At 40.6% G+C, this 17343-nt stretch overlaps 1 protein-coding gene across 1 annotated transcript in view; it reads right to left on the bottom strand.

Moving 5' to 3' along the window:
• tenm1 (teneurin transmembrane protein 1) overlaps positions 1-17343 on the bottom strand; it is a 125903-nt gene that overhangs the window by 104874 nt on the left and 3686 nt on the right. The window contains exon 2 of the mRNA XM_066714683.1: positions 9428-9666. Within this exon, the coding sequence (XP_066570780.1) occupies positions 9428-9666 (239 nt within the window). The remainder of the gene's footprint in view (positions 1-9427; positions 9667-17343) is intronic.

Here is a 17343-nt window from a genome sequence, read left to right on the forward strand (position 1 = left end):
AGACAGATGTACTTCCTGTGCCATTAGCAGGGTATTTCTAGGAGAGCGAAGATTTAATTAATATCACATAAAAGAACGCAATCTGTTTGCCCATTTGTCAGGTGAAAAATAATCATAATAAAACAGGAAGTGAAAAGACTATTAATATTATTATTTTAAATTTGGCGTAACCTTCAGACGAACACAAACCTAAGTAGCTACTTAAGGCTTATTGCGATTTTACTGTGCATTTACGGCGCTGCTAACCCCAATTTAGCCCTTAATGGAAGAAAAGTTCTGGGCTAAATGCCTTGAGCTTTACGAGATACTATCATTCCTCTCAAGGGCTGTTGACCTTTGCTGGGCCACTTAAGCAACGCTGTAAACCAGTCACTGAGTAAACCCAGAAATAATTAAGTTAAGTTGCACGGATTCTCTCCTCGAGAAAAATGAGGTTACGTTTCAATCTTAAAATGAATCCAATTTTCTTTCCATTCAAAATCAAATCGTTGTATATCTTCACCATTACTTTGTGCTAAAGGACCTACAAATCAAGGTATTATCACACTAACAGCGAGATTACTTAGGGGATTGAGCAGAATTACTCTTCAGAGGAACCCTGTGGAGAACTGTGTAAATTGTGATTTCAGCGAGGTAATAATGCATACGTGTCGAACCGAACAGCGCCCCCCCCCAACCCGACACTTGTCTAATCCCTTCAGAATTTTATTTCTCACTCGAAGTCTGAGGTTGGGGATCAAAATTGAGTTTTTATGCACAGGAAGAATGATGGCCGTCATAAACAGTTCACTTCACCAAGATAAGTAGCCGTGATTTTTTTTGTCTTTTTAATACAAGAACTGTACATTGCACCCCTCCTCCTTCCCCTCAGTATATTAGCACAGTCTATCTCTCTCCCTCTGACACTGAATGGGGTATATACATCTCGAACAATTACAAGAGGTTTGTGATAAATGAAAACATTTCACAGAAAGATGACAAGGTTTCGCGTTTTGAAATAAATCACCTCTAAAGGATTTCCAGGAGGCCACATGTACAATCAGATTATATGCAGAGTATTCTTCACAGTATATGAATGAATGCTATCAGAGGCAGTTACTAGAAATAAAATAATGAAAACAAAGGAAATGTATAAATTAATTTGAAAAGGTTATTAAATCACCTGTTATTGTAAGACACCTTTCTTGGCCTAAATCAGGAGTTAATTGTTGTTGGTTGGTTAATTGAAGTTGGTTCACCAAAAGAATACAAAGAATTTGCAAAATAATTCAAAACTTGTCTAGATGAAGGGACTGACACACAAGTGTGTACCGGGACTGGACATTCAACTGGACGTTCGCTGGATCTTGAAGGGTAGGTGCACAATTTCAGTTTCACAAGTTGGATCCACAAGGTCATGATTTGATTTTTTGTTTCCTCCGGTTGACCCAGTTTCCCTGCATGGTTTCAGTTTCCAGGTAGACCCAGTGGTTTGCTTTGATGGCCAGTGTTGTCGAGCTCCTCAAGGAGGGGTTTCAGAAAACTGTCCCAGTTTTCGACACCCTGTTACATAAATCAGAGGCCGAGGGTAACGGTGCTCAGTTTGTGTAACAGAAACCGGCACAATGTGGCTGTTTATAGAGGACATGCCTTGATATGTTTACTCACGAGCTGACACTGAAGTAACGATTAGGCGTGAGAATTGATGCTTTATTATATCATCTCAGAGTGCGTCCAAGAGGAAACCCTGTAAATGTGATGGATATCCTTGAGACAATTCTAAACCTTCACAAGAGGTGTTGCAGAGATGCCTTAAAGGAAGACAGAACTAAAATAAACAAATCTATAAATCAAGAAATATAGGATCTTACGCACAGGGGTCCCACTCTGTGTTTTTCAAAAGGTATAAAATAAACAAACAAACAAATAAATAAAAAATAATTTCCCCCCTCAAGAGATCTATTAGAGTTGATTGAATAGAAACAGGTAGTACTCCGAGTCCAAAGCTAAATTAAACTTTTATTGAAATGAGGCATTCGCAGGAGTTTCCAGCTGGGGCCACAACAAAGAAAACATTAGGTTTTGTCGATGCCGCCATCGAGCGTTATTGAACGCAGCAACATTGACCCACAGTGCTTGGTTTACATCCCAGCGCAAACCCTGGGAAAGCTAGAAACCACATTTAACAGATTGTTGTTGCACAAATACCGCCACCCTCCGCAACCCACACACGGAGTGGCACACAAAGCATGACGAACACAACTTGTCGCTGCTGCAGGAATTCTAACAATGGTCATGATCGAACGGAGCTGTATAAAATGAGAAACTAAAGTGCAATTCAATTCTAAATTTGCGTTTGCAATTTGTAGTTTACATTTTGGTTCTTTAAAGATCTATTCGACTGAAACAAATGCTTCTCTGACAGATGAATACCCCAGCAGAACTAGAAACAGAGATGCCTATGAAGCACACAATACAATTATAATAGTACAATGTCAACTTTCTGCAACTTTGCCCTAAATTGAAATCTCCTTACTACAGAACAAAACCCCAAATCCCTTCATGATATCAACTTAATTAATATGCACAGCACTGGATCAAACTGCCCCGCGAGTGACATTTTACTCACGCCATATTGTGGTATAACATGTAAATAACAAACCCTGACTTCCAACTCCAAATCCTTCAGGGAAAACCTTTATTTGACCTAAAGGACTTGAGCACAAACTGTTCTTGGCAGAGAGGAATAATTCACCGCCTGTCTCCCGACACAAAAATGCTCTCTTTAGAAAAGGGCAGAAAATGGTTTATAGTAGCCGTGGCCGACGAGGATAAGGGTTTGACAACAAAAAGGAAAACAGACTGATCGATAAGACCACAATGAAGCATGAAATGTGCAGCACCTTTGAGGCGAGTCACCTGGCATCGGAACTACCTCGGCCGCCCGGCTCCCTGGCAACAGTGTGGCTCTAACTTGGCCCTTTGACATTACTCGGTCCTATTGATTATAACACCTTTCAGTCTGTTAAACCTATAGCGCCGCTGACAGATCTTCTCTACTGTGCCCTAATGAACTGCACAAATCGAGACCTTTCATTTTCTCTCGAGAACGCGGCTGCGCGTTTAGGTAGCGGCGCATCGATATACCTCGGAGAAAGACAATGGACTTCATTAGCTCTCGCGTCCCACCACTCGATACGACTAATGAAATATTCAGATTTAGGATGTTTAAAAAAATAAGAGAGAGAGAGAGAGAGATGCAAGCCATTCCCAATTATGCAACTCATTCCAAAGGCCTGTTTCCAATATTTCCCCTGCTATGGATTTAGCAGCTCTCAAAACACAACAGGAGAAGTTACTTATTAGCTCGTCTGTCAAAACTCAATGGCTGCAATTCTGGAATACTTCGGCGTACCTTTGGTGATTTAACCCCAAGCTGCACTTTTAACCACACTAGGGCTGGTACAATGTCACGAGGAATGGGCATCGAGGTGGAAGTTACAGATATCACTTGACTGCAGATACCTTGGATCATGACCGGGCCTCAACGGTAACATCAAGCCCGACCGAAGAGCAGTTCAAGGAGGTATGAGATGAAGACAAATAATGCTACCATGAGTAATGGTAGAAGCATCCACAGGTAATGACTTGTATCAGAGGTCATGTGTTGGCAGATGTTTTATTGTGAAGGGGCACCAGGACTGGCAGTGTGCCATGTGAGACGTTGGAAAACAGTGCTCCACCAGGATTGATGGGTTTTGGTGTTGAGGAGTTTGTGACCAGTTGCATAAAATAGGTGAAATGTCCTCTAATTTCTCCCCTTATGCATTCCTTGACTTTAATGTGGCACAAATTACCTTGACGCACTCAATATGCGAGTTAAGGTACAAACTGCAGTTTGTCCTACTACATTTTCACGGCGTATTACGCAACTGGCTCCCATTCACCTACAGTGAGGGAAAAAAGTATTTGATCCCCTGCTGATTTTGTACGTTTGCCCACTGACAAAGAAATGATCAGTCTATAATTTTAATGGTAGGTGTATTTTAACAGTGAGAGACAGAATAACAACAAAAAAATACAGAAAAACACATTTCAAAAAAGTTATAAATTGTTTTGCATGTTAATGAGGGAAATAAGTATTTGATCCCCTATCAATCAGCAAGATTTCTGGCTCCCAGGTGTCTTTTATACAGGTAACGAGCTGAGATTAGGAGCACTCTCTTAAAGGGAGTGCTCCTAATCTCAGCTCGTTACCTGTATAAAAGACACCTGTCCACAGAAGCAACCAATCAATCAGATTCAAAACTCTCCACCATGGCCAAGACCAAAGAGCTGTCCAAGGATGTCAGGCACAAGATTGTAGACCTACACAAGGCTGGAATGGGCTACAAGACTATCGCCAAGCAGCTTGGTGAGAAGGTGACAACAGTTGGTGCGATTATTCGCAAATGGAAGAAACACAAAATAACTGTCAGTCTCCCTCGGTCTGGGGCTCCATGCAAGATCTCACCTCGTGGAGTTTCAATGATCATGAGAACGGTGAGGAATCAGCCCAGAACTACACGGGAGGATCTTGTTAATGATCTCAAGGCAGCTGGGACCATAGTCACCAAGAAAACAATTGGTAACACACTACGCCGTGAAGGACTGAAATCCTGCAGCGCCCGCAAGGTCCCCCTGCTCAAGAAAGCACACGTACAGGCCCGTCTGAAGTTTGCCAATGAACATCTGAATGATTCAGAGGAGAACTGGGTGAAAGTGTTGTGGTCAGATGAGACCAAAATCGAGCTCTTTGGCATCAACTCAACTCGCCGTGTTTGGAGGAGGAGGAATGACCCCAAGAACACCATCCCCAACGTCAAACATGGAGGTGGAAACATTATGCTTTGGGGGTGTTTTTCTGCTAAGGGGACAGGACAACTGCACCGCATCAAAGGGACGATGGATGGGGCCATGTACCGTCAAATCTTGGCTGAGAACCTCCTTCCCTCAGCCAGGGCATTGAAAATGGGTCGTGGATGGGTATTCCAGCATGACAATGACCCAAAACACACAGCCAAGGCAACAAAGGAGTGGCTCAAGAAGAAGCACATTAAGGTCCTGAAGTGACCTAGCCAGTCTCCAGACCTTAATCCCATAGAAGATCTGTGGAGGGAGCTGAAGGTTCGAGTTGCCAAACGTCAGCCTCGAAACCTTAATGACTTGGAGAGGATCTGCAAAGAGGAGTGGGACAAAATCCCTCCTGAGATGTGTGCAAACCTGGTGGCCAACTACAAGAAACGTCTGACCTCTGTGATTGCCAACAAGGGTTTTGCCACCAAGTACTAAGTCGAAGGGGTCAAATACTTATTTCCCTCATTAACATGCAAATCAATTTATAACTTTTTTGAAATTGCGTTTTTCTGTATTTTTTTGTTGTTATTCTGTCTCTCACTGTTAAAATACACCTACCATTAAAATTATAGACTGATCATTTCTTTGTCAGTGGGCAAACGTACAAAATCAGCAGGGGATCAAATACTTTTTTCCCTCACTGTACCAGTGTAACACCATGTCATAGAAATGGGAACAACATATTTCATTACATATATTTTGTCAGTTCAGCCACTCTCCACTTCAAGCAAAATTATTATGTAGTTTTACGGTTATAAAATGATGTTGTTGGTGACTCGTTATGGAGGTGTTCGAATGGCGGAAACAAAGGGGACGTTTGCGGGGAGAAAAGTAATCCTGAATCACAGACATTATTGCAGCGAGCGACAAATCAAACCACAAGCCTTCTATTTAATTTTGTAATCCTCTCATTATTCATTTAACGCCAGAGGGGTTCCGTGCACTGTTTGAATATGACACACTTGCAATCCTGCTATGTCCATGTCACGTCTGCTTCTGCTGTACAAATCAGAGGCTGATGCTATCAAATAATGTAGTCATAACATTGTGATGTTTTGGGACAGGGGGTTTAAAAAAATCAGGCTGGAGAATAAGTATTTAAAAACACAGAGTGAAGTAAATAGCACATCCCTTTAGCTAGATTAGTTTTGAAGAAGCATTTAAAAGGATATTTATTTTCCCTGGTAATAAAAATAGGTGATAAAATTGTGCGCGGTGCCTAAAATTATAGTGTTATGCTGATAAATATTTAACAGGATGGAACTGGAACAACAAAACGTATTTCACAGGAAAGACTTCTATATTAGAAGAATATGCTGGAGAAAACTTTTTTTTTTTTTTTTACCTTCCAGCTGAATGAGATTCCCCAAATACTCAATCCAACAGACTTTTCTGTGAGATTTTTACTAAAAGAAGAGTCAAATTACTCAGCAAAAACTCCTCACTTCAGAACAAAGGTTGGTCAACAAGAGGGAGATGATGAAAGATTATTGTAGATTTCGAATTCAAAGGTTGTGGTTATTTTCTGCACTGCATTTTTCAACTGGTCTGACCCTGTTCTGCGGCGGAAACTTTCCCGCAGAGTCGCTGCTCCCCTGTGTGCAACAATGTGAACAATGATGCATCTTTCAAACATGTCCCTTTCATGTTAACTTGAAAAGATAACGTGTCTTGTTTTGCGTTTCATTTCTCAGAATTTCCAAAAGAAGACTTATAAAAAAGTTTTAAAAAGTCTTCCTCCAATCGATTCTGAAAGAAGTTTCCTGCAGTTTTGTTTTTGAATGCGAGCCATTTATTTGACTATATACCTGGGCTAGAGCCTTCTCAAAAAACACTGATAAAACAAACCCAGCATACAAACAAATAAACCCCCTAACAAACTGACATTCCCATTTGCTAGTTGTTATCTTGCGTTTAGCATGACTGCGATAAACACAAGCCCGTGTCTGTCAATGTCTCTCCTCCCGTCTTATAATACTGGCATTTCTGTCTAAATGTCCTTTTCAATATGTAATTCACTGAATAAAACTAAACTACCTCTCGGTCGCTGTTGTCACTGGGGAACAGTACAGCTCGTAAACCTTTGTCAAGGAGCAGAAAACAGCTTGTAAGGTGTGACACCGGGCATATCCAATGACTCCACATTTACAGTGAGGCATTGTGGGTAATAGATTTTTCCACTCTGTGATTTATTTGGCATTTTCATGAATAATATGCACTTTAATTTTAGTTGACATTACATTCATTATAATATGTTTGGAAAGATCATTCAGTAATGGAAGCAGCTTGAAGAAGATTAACATTTAAAGGCTAATTTGGCATGTTCAGTCCTGCATTTCGACAATGAGAGGAATCCCCCTCCCCCCATTTGTTTTTCCACAAACAATATGTATTTATGACACCCCAGGCCTACAGACACAGCACACGCGGTTTCATCCGTCACTTATAACATGCAAGTTCTTCGGAAAAATCCTATTAATAATAAAACAGGAACTGAAGGCTGCGTTGCTGTTTTTTAAAGAAACGCAAGTTGAATTTGCGAGGCACGCAACAGAAACACGGCGCCGTGTAAAAGTGATAAATACCAGAAACAAAACCGCCTTCTGCTGTCAATTGTCTCATTAAATGGGAACAAAAATGCGGCCGCCTAGTTTAGCAAATGGGATAACTGTTATTATTAGCCTGTTATGTGTTGTGCTTTCTATTTGCTTTGTAGCGGCGATATTGATCTCGGGTTGAAAGCTTCAGGGCATCATGTTAAAAAGCCATCTCGGTGGCAAAAACATCCATGAAGGATATGAAGGCAGAGCTATAAAGTTAGCAGACCTCTGCAGGGCATTTGGAGAGAAACGAAACAGAGTCTTAAAGTTCATCATTTCATTATTAATACATGATTGGGGAACACTGCATATTAACCACAGGCACGGGACAGAGGCTAGAAAAATCACTTGTGTGGTATTACTCTCCGGGCAAGGGCAGGGGACCTGTGTTGAGCTCCTGTCACGCTACCAACAAAATGGCTCTTTCTGCGGCTCAATTAACAATACAAAACAGAGCTAATTGAACATGCTTGCGATGTACACTGAGGGCTTTCTGTAGTGCTCTTACCGATTGGCATGTTACAAGCTGTTTGGTAAGCTATAATTAAACAACATGAACTTGGTGTCTTGGTTGTAGCAGTGCTGTGTCATTATCTTTGGATTAATACGTTAACAGGATGATTTTCAAAGCCTTTTCTTGTGTGTCCAGTACATTTATTTCATCACAACGCTAATCACGGCAGATATGCACATTTCGACACATTTTGTTGTCGGAAACGGGTGGCAGAAAGCTCAATAATTGTCCACTCATGTGATGATATAAACGGAGATATTCATTAGAGAATGTTTCACATCAATCCTAAAGCACCGCCCAATCTTTTTAGAGGAGACGTGCTATTGCTACATAAAAAATAAAAAAAAATAACACAAAAACACATTAAAATAAACATCAATTGTTTTGAGATGACCTGGGCTGTGATCTTGGATCATATCTCAGAAAGGAAGCATGACTTATCCTTGAACTATGCTTTTCTCCCCCCATCTTATTTATTAATCAAGATTGCAATAGGAATAGTCACTCAGTCCAGAGAACAAGGCTTCACCCCCACAGGCAGGGCTACCACAGATTGTGTTGCACCCAGCGATACCTCAGAGCTGTCATCACAAATCACAGGGAACATGGTCACACAATGAGAGGACTGGCTTCCTCTGAACACAAGGACACATAGTGATGGACTGTTTGACCCCAGACTGCGCTATTAGGAATCACACTGCATCACTTTAAACTAATGCTTCCCTCAACCACAAACTACTAACCACAAAATAATCAATAAACACAATAATCAGTAAAGAACTATCCACACTAACACATGCGCAGTTGCAGTCGAAAGTATTCACACCCATCATTTGAGGGGAAAAAAAATCAGTGATTAGTTTAGCAAAACTTGTTAATTAAACTATATTTATCTATCTTATCTTCGTTGAAAACAGATTCAGATCTTTGAATTAAGGTCAGATGATATTGTTCCAAAACAGTTGGAAACTTTACACATCCCCTGTAAGGTCAATGTTGTTAAAAAATAATTATTATTTATTTTATCATTTAATTTCCTTATTACAGATCTGAGACTAGTTTACATTGATCACAAAGATACTCCTTGAAAAGTTCTCACTAGATTAAGGATCTACTCAATAATCTTCAAGAAGAAACGTCTTGACATCAATTAACTTCTAATGGCACCCAGGTTTTTTTTTAATTTATCTCGGCGACTCCCTAATTAGGTAGTCTTGAATACTAATGCGCTTTAATTTTTCGGTGTATGAATTAATCTTTAAGTGTGATCATTTCCAATTTGACCTTGAGTCGGGAGACAGAGAGCTAGAAGAAAAAAAAGCGAAAAAAAAAGCGCAGGAAGTCTTTACAAGGAAATGAAAACGGAGGAAAAGAACAGACACTCGGAGGAAACGGAAACCAGGAAAAAAAAAAACAGAAGAAGAAAAGGAAAGCTTACCAATAACATAGGCTAGCAGAAGTGCTAATGTTACGGTAATGGCGGTGGCACTCAGAGCGGTGCACTTCCAGTTGCAGCACTTGTAGGGTTTGTTGAAAGTGAAGGCAGGTCTGGAAAAGGTGCTTCGAGGGAGAGGTCTAGGAGGTGGGGAGTAAACAGTGTTGGAGGTTAGAGGATAGTTCTGGCTGGCCGCGCTGAAGAGAGCAGAGGAGCCAGATCCGTGCTTAAACAGGAAATGCCTACAAGACAGAACGGAAAGGGCATTGAAGGTAGAGGCGGGTTACTTCACATCGTAGCCAAAGGTCTCCTGCCAGTGGGATTGCACTGGCATTGACATTCACAGGTATCATCACAGGGTATGTGCTTTTCTTTACTTAACATACAATATACAATATTACGCTAAAAGAAAAAGCATTTGACTGGAAAAATGTCTACACACTGAAGCCGCTGAAAACCTTCAGAGGACCCACCTTCATATGAACAATATTATAGACAAAGAGACAGAAACAGAGAGAGAAAGAGAGAGAGAGAGAGAGAGAGAGATTAAATTTAACATGCATTCACAATCCATATTTTTTCAGTCTTTGCTTTTTCAGACCCTGACAGTTTTCTTCTCCCCTTTACAAAACAATTCTTCACAAACTGAAACACAATCAAAAACTGTGGATCGGACATCATTGGGTCTAGTTATCCAAAGGTTTGACTTCTTTAGTGATGTTGTATTGTTATTTTTGGGGATGTACAAACAAACAAAAACACTCCTACAGTCCCCTGGCTTAAAGGACAGATAACTGTCAAGCTGTGTACTGTGTCCAATCCTTTCTTGAAACATAACTTGGAAAGTAGTCAGAGCATTTGGAAGTTCTTGAAAACTGAAGAATGCCCTGATGAGAGACTCAGACTCACACAGCTGGGTCATATCTCTCTTTAAAACATACAAACACATCTTGCAGACATGCATATTATATTCAATGGTTGAACGCATCGATTCCCTGCCTCTAATGAATGCACACCCGCTTTTAAAAGGGCTCTATTTTGGAACGATATTATGTTTTTGTTAGTGCAGCACTGAGCGGCACACAAGACAAGGGGCTCTATAAATAACATTTATTATCATAATTATAAAACTGACAGTGACGGCGAGGCCTCTCTTTATATTGATTTCAGTTTATGAAAGGGGTGACACAATGTCTCTGTTCGCTGTGGTCCCGACCTTGAGAAACAACATCGCCTTGGATTTTAAATAAGCTGAAAGGGCACCTTTAGAAAAAAGAAAAAAAGAAAGAAAGAAAGAAACACGACTCCCTAATTAAAAACCCAGGCCACCACGAACCCATATCTTTAGTGGATTCAATTAAACAAATAACATCCTCAAACTTATACAAGGTCACCTTCAAAGTAGGTGATATTAAAATTGATCAGCAGCTGTTTGGCATACACATACATTTTAATCTGCTAAAACCATGGCAGAAAGGATGAAGAAAACTAGCTTTCAGAGCTGAATAACATTTAACCTTATATGTCTCACATACTGAACACATATATGCATAAATATACAAATAATATCAGCAAGAATAATGCTCTTTCAGAACTCTTAATAGAATATATATGTATGTGTTCTACTAAGACGAAAATATATAATAAAATAGCTTAATTCTGACACAAAATGCAGCTCATAGATGATAGTATTAAGTAATGATGCAATGATTTCCTTTTCTATGACTTTAAACCTCCGCAATCAGTATTAGCTTCCCGTGATCTTTAACATGTAACCGTTGTCACTTGTGCACTTTAGTGGTACGTGGGCGGCATGTTTGGTGTAAAACATTTGAAGTCAAACACCCTGAGATATTAAATACAGGGACAGCTGAAACTAGTACCTCTAGTATGTGGCTTTAACACAACATGCCGGTGGTTTGTCTCTGTTATCAGCCTGCTTATGGAACAGTGAATAAATTCCAACCGGTTATACACCGAGAATAGTTGGACAGCAGCATTGATTAATCGAGCTTTCGGACGATTCAGATGGCTCTCACGTGAGGAAATTGATCGCGCTCGGTTACTAGAGAGATAGGAGCCATTGTACTGCTGACACAACCAAATATTATTATTAAGTGCGAAAAAATAGTCGATAATAATGAATCAATTTCTATCCCCGTGTAATTTAAAGAAATTATTAAAAAAACTACGTGTATAGTTATGAATGGCGCTGATGTGCTGAGGCCACAGAAACACGTAATTGCATCGATGCTGGGCAATTGCCAGCTGTTATCAGGACCTTTGTGCTCTGGAGTTCCTATTTACTCAGCTGATTGAAATCTTCAGATATGAAAGTTGCTTAAACTATATACAGCGGAAGCTTGGATCAAAGACATTGTGTACCGTAAGGAGCGCAGACTCTCTCACAGAAAAGTGTCCCCGTCATTTGTCCACTTGCTACTCTACGTTTAATTCATGCGAAATTACATGGTTGACAATTGCTGAGATCTGAGATAAAGAACTTCGGATCTTGTTTCTAAACACTTGGAAAGTAAGGATCTGTCTAACATTAGCAGGTCTTCCTTGACAGCAAGAAATTATACATTGATGTATTCTAGTTATTGCTAAAAGCCTACAGTTTTCCCCAAGCAAATGTTTAGTAATTTTGTTTGACTTTTATTGAAAGAGAGAGAGAGGTAAAATATATATTGTATTCAACCTAAGCTTTCCATAATTATTCAAGTCCTGCATGAGGTAATCTGAGCAAATTGTACTTTCTAATTCAATACTTGTCCTTTTTGTTTGTGGAAAAAGGCTAAATGATAATGAAAACACACACACACACACACACACACACACACACACACACACACAGTTTCAGGTTACATGAACTCTTCAGAATGTATTCATTTGTTGGTAGAAATGTGTCTTGGCACTGTGTAATGTCACAGAATGAATCTGTAAAAATCTCACAGGACATTGTCTCATGCTGGCTTTGAGCTCGGTAGCAATAAACTTGTGACTTGAAGTGCCCTGAGAGAGAGAGAGAGAGAGAGAGAGAGAGAGAGAGAGAGAGAGAGAGAGAGAGAGAGAGAGAGAGAGAATAAGAAAGGAAGCAAAGACTCAGAAAGCAAGGTCTGGTGATTTGGAAGACCACATAATGGGAGCTTGTATGCTTGTCCATTATCGTACAAATAACACTAAAAATGATGACGTTTTGGCCCAGTTTTGGTGACAAGGAGGATGAATAACAGGATGGGCCTACAAATACGGTCCAGTTAACTATGGTTTGGTGGAAACAACAGCACACCATGGTATGTGAACTGTACTTGTATGTGTTTCACAATCACAAGGGCAGGGGTGTGTGTGTGTGTCTTTGTGTGTGTCAGGGTCTGAGCAGCACTTTTCTAGTGCCACTCAGGTGAATAATGGCCTCATCTAGGGAAATGATATTATCTGCCAGGTCTGTAGAGTGTGATTTCATCCATTCACAGGATTGCTCCCAGCATGCTGTACCTATTCCTGATAACACTCGAAGAGGGGCGAATCCATACGGATGAAGCCCGCTAGGATGACGGATTTTCCGCGCCCATGGTGGGATATTACCAGCGGCCCGTGTGATTTGTCTTCTCGACCCTCTCACACACCTGCGCCCCCCTAAAGGGAGGCAGTGAATTAATCTGGGGTGGCACATGAAGGAGGTCTTTGTTTCCCCTGATGCCCACACACTTTGGCTCCCCTGCACAGAAAGTTTTAGACTTTCACAAGCGCGAGGGCACGGACGAGCTCAGTCAGTCATGCAGAAGGAGATGTACGGTGGCCCTGCAGTGCCACGCTGAGACCACATTCATTTACGGTTGCGTTTCACCTTCAAATCAAATGAGGTTTTCTTTTTTTAAATGCTCCCCATCGCCTGATTGATGAACCACCATCGAGCACCGATGTATGACTACAGTTGCGGGATTTTTTTCTTTTCTTTTTTTCCCTTCCCCAATTCTGTAACAAATAAAAATAATGGGGGGGGGGGGGGGGGGGGTGGAACCAGTGAGTGACAAGCAAACCAGTGCCAACAGATATTAGTTTCAAAATAAAGGTTTTGCTCCAGGTATCTTGTTCCAGGGGCACCTCTCCTGCAGAAATATAATCCTGAGCATAATATTCGGTCTGGACGAAAGGCTCATCTCTTCATTATTTATTTATTTTTCCATCTTTATTAATCAAGCAGTTGGGGAAATTTCCAGTCTCTGTCTTAACCGATTAACCCCTTACTCTGTCCATGACTTTGCTAGAGACACAGCTGCCATCTTTTGGGCACATTTCTGCTTTAGCAATGCCTGTGCTATTAAAACCCGTTCAAAAACAGGGCTGCGATGAGGTCTGTTGGCTCGTTGTAAACAGGAAAAATTGGTAATGATGATGGCGAAATGATGGCGTCCTGTTATACGTGTAGACGGGATCTCGTACAAAGCTGTCAGAATACCGTACTCTTGTCACACACATTAGGATGATGCAACGGAAATGAAAGATACAATTAAACATGTTAGAGGCGGCAAACAGCGGATGGAGGAGCTTTCACAATGCAAACACACAAACATCAGCTTGACAAATGTGGTGGTTTGTTTGTTTGTTTGGCTATTTGAAAAATTCAGGAACAATTTTCCCTGTAATTCTTCAAATAGACAATACTACTAATAATATACAAATACATATATAAACACACACAAATGTAGAGAGAGAAAGAGAGAGACAGAGTGAGTGTCTGCCATTTATAATGTCCATGTGATATTCACAATTTAAAAAACATACACACAGTTATGCTCAAGGTGATTTAATGATCAATTCAAGTTAAAATCTCCAAATGATCATTAGTTTGTTTCATTTAGCGATGGCTTGAAAAGCAAGTGACTGAACGCGAATGCAGTAAAATCTGTGGGAAAGCAAGTCTCCTTTGTCACATCGTCATACACATTTGCTACATTTATTTTTAATGCTTCCCATATATATTTGATAGCAGGGAGCGTAATCAGAGAAAAAAAGTATCCTGCCTGCTGGTGTTGTAATCTGATTACACTGAACACTAGCCCTGATAACTACCCAGGGAGCCACTGTACAAATTATGATTCATTGCTGTGTTAAAGACACCTAGATCTATATAAAATACAATGGACTCTTGTTTTTCGGTAAATTGACAGTTATTTTTTCCAGTGATCTACCTGAATATTTGCCATAACATTTTCACGAGTGGCAGTGCTTTATTTAACATTATTCAAACCTACAGATGCAATTATTTCCCCTTACACTGCATACTTGATCACATGTAATTAATTCAGCTGAAATGTAACACCCTAGACTGTATTTAGAGAAGGAGAAAGGTAAACAAACGGCAGACAAATATTCAGCATCAACTAAACCAGTTTTTACCTGCGCCTCAATCAATTATTTTGTTTTGTGTTCTGTGCTTTCAAATATAGCTTCTTGCTGTACCACTGGGGTCTTAGAAAGTAAGACGAAAGTGTTATGAACCATCTATTAAAAAATATTTGCTACTGGTTTCTTTGGCATCATTCTTCACAGCGTTCGATTCGAGTCCAGGGATATTAAAAGTGAACTTTTCAATAACACCTTGGCAGGAGAATATACCAGCGTAGTTTCACTTTCCCAAAGTATTACGTTATATTTATGTTGCATTTCGGGGTAGTAAACCCAGATGATTTGCAGGATTACATAAGACAGCGAAACCTAATTACTTTTTACAAACTTTATTTTTAAAGATTCAGTTTGTGTTTAATATATTAATGCCGATAGAAACTTGACTGAACTCCCTTCGGGGACTTTTGAGACGTAATGACAGATGCATTCCTGTGAAACACATTTAATATTTAATTCTGTATAATTTGAATATTAAGTTTAACATCTGAAGCTGCCACTGTGTTTGGCTTTCATAGCTATACAGGTTTCCAGAAACACACGGTTATCTCTGGCAAGGTCTGTCAGAGGACTGTACAGCCTGCTGTCGAATACTTAATCATAACAAAGGGCTGACCTCGGAGCAGGCAAACGAATCCCGATGTATGTGAGAAAAAAAAATGAAAGAGGAATTGTCAGGTGGCAACGAGAAGAGACAGAACACAATTTGTATAATGTTGCGGTCAATTTTAAGCTCCGCAGGGTCTTCAACTTAAGACCTTGCAGTCAATAACTCTGCCGTAAACCCAACAAACAAACAAATAACACCAGATATAAATGCTACTTTTATTAAGAGATGTGTTCGCATGCGATCCTGAGTGGGCTGTTCTCCATTTATTATGAAAAGAGTATTTTTGTCACCATGGTATAAATGTACTTATTGTGAAATGCATGTCGTTCAGAAAAAAATATCTGATACCATTTATAAAGATTCAGATGAGTTTGAGGTTAATTGAAAAAACACGACTTACATGGCCTTGCTTTTTCATTCCAATCAACATCATAAGATAGAAAATGAATCTACCATTAACAAATGATCTCCATGCCCATAACAAATATAGCTCAAATCTACTCCCACCCTCGATACTGTCTGTCCACACACACAAAAGAAGAGATCCGGATGTCTCTCTCTCCATGGCTGTTAATGCTGATGGCGATATACAGTGAGGGAAAAAAGTATTTGATCCCCTGCTGATTTTGTATGTTTGCCCACTGACAAAGAAATGATCAGTCTATAATTTTAATGGTAGGTGTATTTTAACAGTGAGAGACAGAATAACAACAAAAAAATCCAGAAAAATGCATTTCAAAAAAGTTATACATTGATTTGCATGTTAATGAGGGAAATAAGTATTTGACCCCTTCGACTTAGTACTTGGTGGCAAAACCCTTGTTGGCAATCACAGAGGTCAGACGTTTCTTGTAGTTGGCCACCAGGTTTGCACACATCTCAGGAGGGATTTTGTCCCACTCCTCTTTGCAGATCCTCTCCAAGTCATTAAGGTTTCGAGGCTGACGTTTGGCAACTCGAACCTTCAGCTCCCTCCACAGATTTTCTATGGGATTAAGGTCTGGAGACTGGCTAGGCCACTACAGGACCTTAATGTGCTTCTTCTTGAGCCACTCCTTTGTTGTCTTGGCTGTGTGTTTTGGGTCATTGTCATGCTGGAATACCCATCCACGACCCATTTTCAATGCCCTGGCTGAGGGAAGGAGGTTCTCAGCCAAGATTTGACGGTACATGGCCCCGTCCATCGTCCCTTTGATGCGGTGCAGTTGTCCTGTCCCCTTAGCAGAAAAACACCCCCAAAGCATAATGTTTCCACCTCCATGTTTGACATGGGGATGGTGTTCTTGGGGTCATTCCTCCTCCTCCAAACACGGCGAGTTGAGTTGATGCCAAAGAGCTCGATTTTGGTCTCATCTGACCACAACACTTTCACCCAGTTCTCCTCTGAATCATTCAGATGTTCATTGGCAAACTTCAGACGGGCCTGTACGTGTGCTTTCTTGAGCAGGGGGACCTTGCGGGCGCTGCAGGATTTCAGTCCTTCATGGCATAGTGTGTTACCAATTGTTTTCTTGGTGACTATGGTCCCAGCTGCCTTGAGATCATTAACAAGATCCTCCCGTGTAGTTCTGGGCTGATTCCTCACCGTTCTCATGATCATTGAAACTCCACGAGGTGAGATCTTGCATGGAGCCCCAGACCGAGGGAGACTGACAGTTATTTTGTGTTTCTTCCATTTACGAATAATCACACCAACTGTTGTCACCTTCTCACCAAGCTGATTGGCGATGGTCTTGTAGCCCATTCCAGCCTTGTGTAGGTCTACAATCTTGTCCCTGACATCCTTGGACAGCTCTTTGGTCTTGGCCATGGTGGAGAGTTTGAAATCTGATTGATTGATTGCTTCTGTGGACAGGTGTCTTTTATACAGGTAACGAGCTGAGATTAGGAGAGTCCCTTT

This window comes from Amia ocellicauda, chromosome 10, assembly GCF_036373705.1.
Source record: "Amia ocellicauda isolate fAmiCal2 chromosome 10, fAmiCal2.hap1, whole genome shotgun sequence".
NCBI classification, from domain to species: Eukaryota; Metazoa; Chordata; class Actinopteri; order Amiiformes; family Amiidae; genus Amia; species Amia ocellicauda.